At 36.8% G+C, this 13,338-nt stretch overlaps 1 protein-coding gene across 1 annotated transcript in view; it reads right to left on the reverse strand.

The window, feature by feature from the left end:
• GABRB3 (gamma-aminobutyric acid type A receptor subunit beta3) overlaps positions 1-13,338 on the reverse strand; it is an 86,855-nt gene that overhangs the window by 25,819 nt on the left and 47,698 nt on the right. Inside the window, exon 4 of the mRNA XM_053455183.1 lies at positions 227-447. Within this exon, the coding sequence (XP_053311158.1) occupies positions 227-447 (221 nt within the window). The remainder of the gene's footprint in view (positions 1-226; positions 448-13,338) is intronic.

The raw sequence follows: 13,338 nt of genomic DNA on the forward strand, positions 1-13,338 counted from the left end.
CAATGGTGCATTTGACATCGTTATTTTTTCCCAGAAAATAAAGTAAGGTAATTTTTAATAGGACATTTTTATATATCATAGAAACCCATAACAGAATTTAGCACTGAAAACCATCTTCCCTTAGTGAAGCGGAAAAAGACTTGGTTATCGATAGATTACCATTAAATATTGTCAAAACAACAATGTGACTTTAGTTACTTCAGTAAACTGAGTAATTTAACTTTACCTCAGACCATATAAAACTGTCCCATCTGGATGAAGGCGGATCATACGATTTTTTACTGTAACTCCATGTACAAAGGACTTCTTGTCATTAAGAAAATATGTGTCTGGAACCCACAGTTGATCTGCTACTCGATTGTCCAGAGTGAGGTTGAGAGGGATTCCACTATAAGCTAGTCTCTTGTCTCTCCAGTACTGTTGAAAGTACATTGTCAAAGTATAATCCTGTAAAAAAAAGAATAAAACATGAAGTAAGCATAAACAGATGCTGAACACTATGCCATATTCCTAATGAACAATACTAGGCCAAAGAGTGGAACTATAAGCAGTTACATGATGAGCCAAGCATTGGAAAGTTACATTGTCTTCACTGAGGAGTATCCATGAATATATTTTGTACATTTGTATGCAAATATTATGGAGCACAGGACATTTTTGAAAGTTTTCAACCACCTCTAGCTGGGACAGACTTCACAATAGGAGGTAAGTATGACCACGCTAAAGGCAGACTCTTCTCAGTCAGCTGAAAGAGGCTTTGCTCACCTCAAACAGAGGCTCTGTAAGACAGATAAGGCTCTGGTTTGGTTCTGACTTAGCTTGTCCACCATTATTGCCTGCACCTCCACCTCTAAAATATGCTCAATTTTAGCAAGCCCATTTAAAGCGATAGATTACTGCAGGGTAGAGGACTGCATTGGGATGCGGGTCCTGCGGGTCCTGTACCTGAGGGTCCCAGTAATCCCATGCAGTCCCGCAAGGCTGCCTTCGCGCTGCTCCCTCACAGCGTCTCTTCTCTTGCTCCGCCCAGGAACCCAGCGGAGTCACGTGATGTTACATCACTTCCTGTGACTCTGCTGTGTTCCTGGGCGGAACAAGAGAAGAGACGCTGTGAGGGAGCAAAGGGGGTGGGCAGAATTGACCACATATGTGGCGAGAGCGGGCGGGATGGGACACACACATTGCGGGAGTGGGTGGGATTGGACAAAAAAATCAGCGGGAGCAGGCAGGAGCGGGATTAAAAAAGCAGTCCCGTACAGGGCTCTACTGCAGTGTCAGACAGGGAATGAAAAGCACCCTTGGAAATATTTGGACACCAGCCCCTTATTTTATTGTGTGGTTGAGCTCATGTGCCTACATGCCACACGGATGGCATAACTAGAAACCACAGGGCTCTGGTAGGAAAATTGCCCGGGGGCACCCCAACTTCACAAGCAACAATTCCCACAGTGCCACTTTTGCCCCCAAATAGCTTGTATGTGCCACCTTTTTTTTCCACACAGTGGAAAATGCAGTTGTTTCTTGGGTTTTCAGCTTCTTAGCCACCCCTTCCTACATGACTACGCACATAGGAAAAAACATAAGGTGCTGCCCTCTACCAGTATAGCTTTCTAGTTAGTTGCTTAGCTTGCTTATATGGAATGGTTGGTCCTTCACAGGACAAATAGTGATTTTACCCGTTTATATTTTTATACCTTTTATACTGAGACATACAATATACAGTATGTTTTCAAGTATAACCATCCAAATTCCCTATGTTCATTGTTCCCGTACTTAATAAATAGAAATAAATATTGCTCAGATGTTTCCAGTCACAAACACACTGTAGACAAACACAAAGGAAAATAAACGCTCCCTGGTATTCCATCCACTATGACTATGATTGATATAAAAAGCCACTATTTCATTCTTCCGCATGATGAATTTTATTAATATACATCTTAATTAAAAATATCAATAATATATGTAACTTACAATGTGCATGCCACAAAAAAGTGCATTCATTACAAATCTGTCACTTTTCATAACAAATATTTGCTGAATGTTTATTGACTAAAAATATAACAGATATTTGCAGAGCACCAAAAATGCATCAAATTTAGTTTATGACACTGAGAAGTAAATTGCTATCAAACAACAAAAATAAATATTGTCATGTTTCTACATAACACATCTGAAAGAGGACTGCGGGTAGTATGTCTAACATATCTAGGCGTGCTGTAGCTAGGCAACTGTCTGGGAGCTTTACAGCCTTTTATGGAGATGTGTGACATATACACATCGCCATGGATACAGAAAACTAATAAACATTCAGTCCACTGATCAAAATCAAATTAATTTCTGAAAATCAGTGAAAATACAATATGGATGTAATACACACACAAAAAATCTATAAATAAAAATGCATAATCCTGTGACTGTAATAAATCCAGGATATACTGTATATATGATTACAACAGTAAGACGTTTCAAATTATTATGGCATCTATCATACAAAGACAAGTAGTAAGATACAAAATAACCAATGTCAAGAATGTACAGCGGTAAAAAGAGCATGTAATCATAAATCACACATAATAACTTTATGCAAAAATATTGGTTTTGCACATTTTAATGTATACTAGTGTGACACATTCCAATAGAAGCATAACTATATAAATGTCAGGTTTAATCCAGTTTTTTGTTTAACCTTGCCTGTAATCTTTGTGTAAAAGAACTCAGTAAGATATTTATATGTTGCCGTTTTTTATCCAGAATGCTGAAATAATTGAACTCAAAAACCTAATTGAAGTAGAATACAGATTACTATTGAGAAATAAAATTGTCCTCATTATTTTGCATTACATTCATGTAACCAAGGATCAAGTATGCGTCAATAGGGAGGATGCCCTAATAAAATTAATAGCCACTAATTAAATTAGCTATGCCAAATGCTTTACCTAACTACTGAGCTTGCAAGCCTCAAGCCATATAATGGACAAAGGAAGTATGAGGAAGAGATCCATTGCAGAGCTTTCCTCTGCTCACTCAGAAGATGAATTCTGGCAGCATCCATCATTATGCTAAGCAAGTGAGGAAATCTGTACTTGTAAATAAACAGAAATTTGTTAATTTCTATAATTTTTAACAAAGTTATCTTCTTACTGGAATCATGGACAAGCAAGAGGCAGGGCTTTGCACTTCCCCAAACATATCTACAAAATTCACCATGCATGAGCCACATGCCATCTTATAATCAATATTACCCTGAATATCTGTAATACCTTTTTACCTTACTTAATTTACTCCCATGAACTACCCCCATACCAACCCACAGATTCCAAGCTGCTACAGGACACCATCAAAGTCTACACAACCTCTAGAATGAACGGAGGCAGCCATTTGCTCCATGTTTCCAACCATCCCTTTTCAATCCCAGCTATAGTAATGGATTCTTGAAATTTATATTCCTGCACCAAAGATGTAAGAGGGTCAGCCATTCAAAACTGAATACATGACACCTAAAGAGTATGTACATAGACTATGAAGTGACAAAACTCCTAGTAATCACTTTAAGCAGCAGATAATCACACAACCTTGAACACCAGGCTTCCATTGAAGCTGCAGCACCACCAAGCTGTCTAGAATAAAAATGCAACATAGTAAACCCGCACAGACAAAATAAAAACAAATATAAGGCACCCTTCTGGAAGCATCAGTATTGACTTGGCAGAAAAAACATATGCATCGCAAAAAATCACAGTGCATCACAACAAATCACTGGAAAATGACCTACTGGCATTAGCCATTGCTATCATCTGAATAGCCCAAAATGCAGAAACAGCTAATTAAAACAAGGATGCCAAACCAGTCAAAGACGATCCTGAACCACTGCCACGTTCTGTATGTATTTTCCATATCAAGTAACCGCGAAATCATGTATTCTACCTGCTCTAGATTACCGTGGTATGGCAAAGTCTCAGTAAACACCCCTAAATCCACACAGTACAGAACTCTCAAATACAAGTGAAAAAAGATGACTGTGTATCAATAAGGTGTTAAATAATACCTTTCTGCAAGTGGTAAGAAAATAAAGAACATCATTTTCAGGAGGTGCATACATTTTAATGATTAACTAATGGAACCTTACTATTTTGACCAACTCTCCAAGCGCCACTCTTACTGACAATGCAGAACACTGACCCTATGTAAAGCGTTTCACCTTCAACAAAATTACAAAGAAGGACATATTTGCACTCTTATCTAGCATCTGTGAGTCCGCTGTTTGTTAATGAAGACAGGATATTAGCTTGACCTGTTTTTCCTCTTCTCTTGTGAAGAGTGGCATCCTACCTCACTAATGAGGACCCCCTGGCTTAACAGGAACATAGGGGGATGAAAGTACATGGCAGTTACTGCCAATTAACAGAAACCTCACAGACTTGCAAAACAGCACAAATGTTCTAGTTTGTACCCTTCCCAAATCTCCATCATAATGTATACACATACGGTTTTACCCCATCTTCCACTATTCAAAGGCTCGTTACAAAACTAAAAAGCATCATCCCCCAGCATCTTTCTTTCAATTAACCTGCTGCTTCCCATCATTCAGTATATCATATTAGCCTGGTACCTTCTCTATCTATTATTCAATAATCTCGTGCTGAACACACAGAAAAAAAACAACATTTCTCCTTTAAGCCTGTTTTTAGAGTCATATCTGCTGCATACTCATGGTTTTCAACAGTAACGCAACAAATTTGAAGAGCAAAATGATGCCCTGGATGTGCAATGTAAAATTACCTCCTGAGTTATGTATCTAATGTTGGTACATCAAAAAAATATACAGAAAGGAGAGCTTACAACCTAAAAAAGCATAACAGATTCCTGGATTGCTGTTAGAATAATAGTGACCAGTAAGTACACAAAACAAGAATTCACCACATACCCAGCGAACAACATTAAAAAATGATGACTTAGATATGTGTTTTTGAATGGTATACGCTGGGTGTGCGCTGAATTCTTGCCTTGTCTAAAGTAGGTACACGATCAAGCATTTTTAGCATGTGCATGCCTTCTTGTCATCAAGTGCCCTTTGTATTAAACAGGAAATTGTGTTCAATATGTGTTCAAGATATATATTTTTTTCATCAAGTACAGTTAAGCTGGCAGTCAAATAAGTACAATTTCCAACTTGCACATTTGCTACTGCCCCTGCTACTGTTCTTTCTACCTAAATCAGGCAGCTCCCCCGGTCGCCCCCTCCATGTTTCCTTGAAGTCATATCCAGGCACTCCATATTTTAAGGATGTGCGGTGCTGGGCGGAAGTGAACTATCGAGGCTGTGCCATAGTGTTAATGGGCTGGATTGGGAGATCAGCATGCTAAACAGTGGTTGTACTGGGAGCTTAGACCTGCTGCCCTAGACCTAGTCGACCTAGGCCAGAATACATCACTGCCTTCTAGAACAACTCATTAAACCCAAAGCTGCTAGTAACAGCAAATCAGTTAGAACAACTCCTCTGCCTAAAAAAAACATAAAACTATTACATAGGGTGTGCTTTGGTTAGATGTCCCCCCTTCACTGGGATACAACATCCCCTGCACACAGTTTTAGAAATGCTTTCTTGGTAAAACTTAATAGGAGTCCTGAGACATCCTTTTCAATTTTGTCAGTGGTGGAGAGTGTGTTCCACATGGTTAATGTGAGATGCATTCAACAATATTCTAGTTAGAACTCAAGTATAACATGACCTCAAAAAGGCATTAACTTGTCTGCAGATTGCAAATTTGAAACTTGTAACCAATCTCATTGATTTATAGACAACTTGAATAATGACATCAATTAATACAATACATACAACACATTGTATTCACAAAGTCACAGAGCTAGATATGTTTTCTAAAATATGGCAAATCATACTCTGGGTGGTTGTCCCTTGCTGAGCAAACATTTTAGAAAGCTGTAGTGTACTTTGTGCTAATATCTGAATGCTGAAATCAGCTGCTCTGAGCCCAGGATCCCTAAAGTGAACATTCAGCAAATATGGCAGGGGACAGCCCTAAGGAATTATTCTCTTAGCGGTCACAGAAAATGGAAATAAATGTTCTACAATATGTGTTGATGCCCATTCTTACTATATGTTTTACACTGGCAAACGATTCTAAATGCCACAGGGAATGTCCATATTGTAATTTAACATTTTTTCCTCTTAATATTTTAAGTTATTAAGTTTTTCTGACTGCCATGAATGTTTTCCCTAACCATCTTTTATTCAAATCTGTGTCCAGGTTTGGTTACCTTGCCTCGCAAGACATGAGTTGTTTCTAAACCTTATGATCGGTAAGGTGATTTTCAAGACTATCATCAATTAAACTATGCACTCTACAGGGTCAAACATGAATATATATATTGAAAATATATTTGAAAATATTCAAATATATTCAGAGCTATGTTTGAAATATTTTTTAAAAGTAGGCTTAAGAAGGGTCTATATGGGAAAAAAGAATAACCAAAGGCTTCATTCTCCATGATGGAAGCATTATGAATGAACTCAATCAGGTTTTCTTAAGTGAATGTATGTAAACCTGGCAAGCTGCTAAACTTTCTCAACTGAACCGTAATAATTCATGTGTGAATTATATTATATTATTATTGTTGTTATAATTATTAGTATTGTTATCAGTATGAAGAACTAACACAACATATGAGGTATTCTGTAAAAGATTGGTCATTTTTGTAAAACCATTTTATATGTATTATAAATACTGAAACATTTTATTTTAAAAGAGATTTTGGTTAATCTTATGCATTCTAGTTAAGGAACATATAGTTAAAGAGGATCGGTTCCTCCATACTTTCTTATGTATGCCCTGTTACTAAATTCATTGGTTCACACATACGTTGTAAGGATGGGTGAAGAGAAAGCGGAGAACTTCAAGATAGTACACTGATTTGATGTTTGCTTTTCTACATGATGCCAGTTTCAGCATATATGAGTCTCCAAAAGAAATACACAAAAAGCACAAGCCATAGGTTTTATTATTTGATTTAGTTATTTAGTTAATAACAGTTCACTTGTAATAATGAACTAGGTAGTAATACACCAAGAAGAAATCTGGCCAACAATAAAAGCAAACAAAAAGGCACAGCTAATGCCGCATTGAGTTAGAATAATAAATCCTCTCAATGGATCAGGTTTTAAAAGCCATAGTATCCAATGTAACAGCCAGAACCACAGTATTATCAGATATTGCGAAAGGGAAGATGGAAGTCACAAAGCACTTTACAACAAGCTCCTACATTAAGTGCACCAGAGATTCCGCATTAATAGTTAATAACTAAAGATTAAACATTATTCCTGCTCATAAGTTTCAAGGTAAGGATAGCCCAACAGGCAGAAATAATGAACAATCGATTTCATGCTAACACTTGTGTTAACATCATGTCAATTTCCTGGTGAAAATGATTTTGTACACTGTTGAAGCAAAGCTAAAATTTGACTTGTTAATCTTTTGTTTTGCTGAGTGCAATATAAACTACATTTATAATACATCGATGTCAATGAATATATTCAGGGGGCAAGCGGGTAAAACAAACGGCAGGCTTGGTTAATTCATACATATGTTTTATGGGAGCATATTATATTTATTGGCTGATGTGCATGAATTAAGGAAGTACAGCAGCTCCGATCTAATGCTTGTATACTTTCTCCCAGCTAGCAGTGGAGACACATGTTTGTGAAGCGTATGTTCTGGTCCAGGCTTGGACTGGCCATCTGGCACAAATGTACGGTGCGGCCACTGGCTGGATATGCCCTGCCACATGCTACATGAGCATAAAAACGTAAAGTGCCAGGGGCGCCTCGCCATTGCCAGCTTGACCCTGTTTTACTCCCTCTTGGTTCACTGCCTGCCGAGGCCGTGGTGACTTTAATGCATTGACTGTTGGATACGTGAGAAATAGAGTTGAAGGATACAAATGATATGCATCTGGATACATAGAATAGGCAGTAATGTGCAGTTCTTAGTGATTTCAATTCATTAGTGCTTACAAATGCAATTAGTCGAATCAAAATAATTCAAAATGGATTTGCTAAATATTAAATGTGTTAATTTGAGTATATTACCTGTCTCTTTGTATACTGTTATACTGTATATCCATTTTTCGGTTATATTAAAATTAGGAAAAAAGGATGTTTAGCTCAAAATAGAGGGTTGTCTTGCAATGTTTTAATGTTTATAGTCTAATAATACATGAATTGTTTGCTACTTTGTACAATGCACTTAGGAATTAAATAGTAAACCAAAGCTTTTATTTGGGCATTTTAGTAATATTTTCACTGAATATGTTGTACAGAGCTGAAGAAGGCAACAGAAGAAACAGTATTGCTGTTTCCTGAAAATAAATGCAAACATGTATCTGCAGCTGTGTGACTCCTGTGATTGCATCAGAAGCTGGTGGAAAAAGATATTCAAATGCCTTAAAGGCTTGTTGTTATAAGAGCATTTCGGTAAGACAAGTTAAATGCCGTTTTCCTCCAGTGGCTCAAAAGCTGATTATAGTTCTCTGGAATATCTACCATTTTTTTCTGTGTTAAACAGCTTGGTTATTTCCTTTATCACAAAAACTCGGTGTAGTACACACAGCCTATTACACTGCGAGACCTCGGATAAAAAAGAAGTCCAATGACCTGCACATCATCTGATGTTAACAAAGAACGTTTTGTTTATCTGTGGCTAGAGGCAAGACTTTTTTTCCCTTTAGCACTGTTGATAAATCACCCTGGGGATCTCCCTTCTATCGGAATGTTACCACTGATGATGTCAACATGACGTGACTGAGGGCTCTAATTATTTTTCATTTCCATTTTTATTTATTATTACTTTTTATTTTTTAAGTTTTACTGTAATATCCACTTTAACTGGTCACACAGTGAGCAAGAAGAAGGGCTTTGCAGTCCTGCAGTCTTGTACTCCTGTTGTAGATGGGTCAACAGAGAGCCTGTACAGATCCTTCTGTGTCTCTACTAATCAATGCTTCTGGTGGTGATCACTGAATTGCCCATAAAGGAAATACCCATATGTAAGAAAGGACACTCAAACAAAATAAGTGTACCAGCGCTCACAATGAGTCAAGACTGTCAGCAGAACATTTTGCATTCATTGGCAGGGAGATCTCCCAATGCAAAAAATCCAAGATGTACTATTTTAGACGGCCATGCAAACTGATAAGTAACAAAGAAAGTCTACCACGGAACAACAATAATTCAGATGTATCTGGAAAAAAGGGCTTATCTAAATTAGTGGATGCAAGTCATGTGTCATAACTGCAGGTGCTGATTTTTCATTGATTAAATTGGCATATATGTTGTTAGAATATTGGTGGTTTTCTTGACTAACGTCTTGATAAAGTATCCGTGGCAGGAAAACCACATTGCCATGGCTGAGTTTGCACCAACACATATAATGGTACAGATAATGCTGAACTATATTTTAATATTTTTAATGTTATCTGTCTACAAAGCTAGGGAAAAATTACACTACAGAGTCATAGTTGTTCCCCTACTTACATCTCATCACTTATGTCTAAATACACCACTAACGGTCTCATCCAATGATCTCTGTTGGTCCTCTTCTCTGATTTTAGTTCCTGTGTATGCTTGCAAGATTTCTCAAGGGTTGCACCATCCTCTAGAATGCTCTACTCGTTGTACAGCAATGTGGAATATGATGGCACAAATATATAATAATAGTAAAAAAAATGACAACAATAACAATTATAATAATAATAATAAATGAGACAATAAAGGTCTGGGGAGGGAAGCTAGTGGAGAGAGTAAGAAAGAAATGGAAAAACAGAAGAAGGAAACAGAATAAAGACAGCAAACAGAACAGCATATGTGAATTTATTTTCTGTATGAATGCATGTCTTAATTTCTTCAGAAAAAGCGATGATCAGTTCATCTGTCTACATAGACTATATTTCTGCAGTGATCAAGTACTTAGTCTGTATTTTTGTATGTGATCTATACTTGAATGTTTAGGGGTCCCTATAATCATAACCTGCCTCAGACGTTAATCTAACCCTGGTCCTATGTCATAAAAAGGGGATGGAGGATATTGTGCAAAGCCCAGTGCATAGATTGCTAAAAGATAATATATCTCCAATGTCCAATTAAGTTGATATGAAAAAAGACTTTACAGAAAATGAAGATGAAAAAGAAACAAGAAAAGTAAGTGAAGAAAAAAAATTGAAACACCACAACTATCCTAAATTTCCATCAGATGTTAATCAAAGTTCAGATTTATGATTTGTTATGGTTCTGAGTCATTGGAATAAGAAAACTTCATTCCAGAGCTGTGCTTCAAGATGCCCTGAGCTGACTGAACTGATATTGATATAATCTCAAGTGAATGGAAATGAATCTGTGATAAATTTACACAATGATTGATGCTTACCACATTTTAGGTAAAAATGTAGATTTTTGTACGATATATATATATATCTTAAATACAGATGTTTGGGATATCTATAGACAACTCCGGCATCTAATTCAAGGTGCTATTTTACCTACTCTGCTGAATTCAACATTTTTATAAATGAATACTGCATCAGAAACATAATTCTTGGTACTTTTGGATGACTAAACAATTCCCTGCAATAATCTTGTTAAATCTTGGCTCAGTTTCTTTGTTGTTTATATGTGCTTAAACCCTTGGAAGAATTAATAAAATGATCGATCAGTTAAGGTTAAGATGGTTTTTGTGCTAGATAGCACAATTATTCTTTTCTCTAACTCGAACAGTAACTTTAAGGTAGTTGTCTGTAGGTGAAATTTAACTAGGGCATGTTTAAAGCCCAATATAGAAATATTTTAGCTGGAGGCTTTAGTTGCAAAACATCTGCTATGCTGCCATTTTGAAGAAAGCTTTGTCTGATTCGGTTATGTCATTTTAGAACGTAGGCCTACATCAGGCTAATGTTTTACCTGTATGCAATATCTTCTTACGTTGGTATACAATAACCAATAATGCATTCCTGACAAGTGATGGGGTAATAACAAGTAAAATAGAAGCATCCTTAAAGTTTTGTATGCCTGTTTATCTCATTTTCTGTCAGGAGAATTATACATAGTGGATCCAGCTGGAATAACGTATGTGGAGGTCCCATTTCCTTTAAGTGATAATAATGAACTACATGGATTATAAATAAGACACCTGTGCTTTTACCTACCGCTTATAGATCATCAGTACACACACACATGTATATATATATACATATATATACACAACGATCAGCCATCACAATTTGTCCCTGGTTAAAGTTGCTCAGATCCTTACACGTGGGAAAGATAAAAGGGGAAAATGAAAGATAAAGAGAGACAGGAGGAGATCTGGGAGCTGGAGCAAGTCTTATGTGTGCCATCTGGTTGCTGGGGCCAATCCTATGTGTGCAATCTGGGTGCTGGGCAGGTCCTATGTGTACAATATGAGCACTGGGCAGTTCTGTGCATGCAATCTCGGTGCTAGGGCAAGACCTATGAGTGTAATCTGAGTGCTGGGCAAGTGCTATGCTTGCAATATGGGTGCCAGGGCTGGCCTTTGCGACCTGTGATCTATTGCTGAAATGTAGGTGCCGTCAACGCAGAGGGATGTGCTTAAATGACTCCGCCCCCAAGGGTGGTATACAAAGGGCAGAGCCAATATGGTGGAAACATAAGCTTTTGCCTAGAGTGACAAAAATCTTTGCACCAGCTCTGCTCCTGGTTGTGGAAAAAATAGGGTTTTCTCTTTGGAAGATTGCACTTCACTGGGGTGCTTTCTGAAGTGTATCTGATTTCATTTTAAATCACATTGAGGGGTTGAATTTGTCCAGTCCAGTGTAAATAAGTAACACCCTGTTGGGACAAAATTCCCATTGAGCTAACAAGATTCATGGGCCTCTACTATGTAGTAGACTAGGTTTGTTAGTGTCTCTGCTAAGCACATTTAAAATATATATTTATTTTAGTGCAAATAGTAACTTTCTACTGAACTGTTAGTATTCAACCCATAGCTTTAAAAATGTTAACTAAAAAATACAGAATTTGCATGTGTGTTACTAAAATGCATAACAAGGTGCTAGTGATACAGCCTATTTTTTATCACATGCCAAATTCAAGGCGTATTTTTTATTTCCCACCTACACTGTTCTTCTAAGTGATGTTTTGTGCCAGCAGGCACATTTGCTGTGATATCAGCATAATTAAAGTTCTTTTTAATATAATATAGTTTGCTGGCTGCAATACTATAAGAATAATTCTATTCAGACTAAATGAATATCTTGTCCAAAATAGTCTAATGATGTGAGATAAACAGCCTGCCTAAACCATTCTTATCCTATATGTTTCCTGCTCTTGGCTTTACCAGGGACTAAAAGGGGTTTTCAATCCCTGAGGAACTGAACATTTTTATGCCACAATATAATTTTAAATATTGGTGCCATGACAGCACATTCTATATGCAAAGTTTCCTTGCTATAAACACTATCCAATATTAATCAGGATATTACAATGAATCAAACGTTATAACTATATATTGAAGCAGCAATTAGTAACTAATGGTGTGAACTATCAATTTTTATGAAAACTGCAGATATCTATGTATTACTATATGTTTAGGATATAATTGATTATTTGCTCCCCCTACTTCCCATTTCTATGAAATATATATTTTTGAAGTGGTCACAAACACTACTTAATTAAAACATTTATTTGTTATAAGATTCACAAATAATTAATTATACTTAATTATACTTTCCTATTATTATCAAGGGTATGGACCTTTTTTTTTCCCCAACACCTTATTATCTTACACCATCATATATAATATGATATAGAAGAGTTCCTTGTCGAAAGAAAAGTATAATATAACTACAATGTTGCACTGTACAATTCCAGTATTGCTCTTTAAATTCATACAAAGAATAATATAGTTTAACTATATATTATGTAGTATTCATTTAAATTAAGCATATCAGATGTGTGTCAAAAGCACACTATGCATATACCTTGGGGCCAAACAACACCCTTTATATCACATAGCAGAGAATGGGGATGGGAGCCTAAGACATGTGGTTAGTGACCTATCCTGCACATGTCATAATTAAATGCAATATAAATATCTGTATTGCCTGACATACAACACGCAGTATATGTATGGTCCTATCCATTAGCTAATCACATGTTTCATGTGCAAATGGCGCAATTAACTTAAGCGGCAATGGACTCACAATTGAACTCAGCACCATCATTTAGGTGGGTTATGTCCATGGAGATGGGGACAGCGATAGAAAATTGAAGATATCAGACTGAAACG

Source organism: Spea bombifrons, chromosome 2 (assembly GCF_027358695.1).
Source record: "Spea bombifrons isolate aSpeBom1 chromosome 2, aSpeBom1.2.pri, whole genome shotgun sequence".
In the NCBI taxonomy this organism is placed as follows: Eukaryota; Metazoa; Chordata; class Amphibia; order Anura; family Pelobatidae; genus Spea; species Spea bombifrons.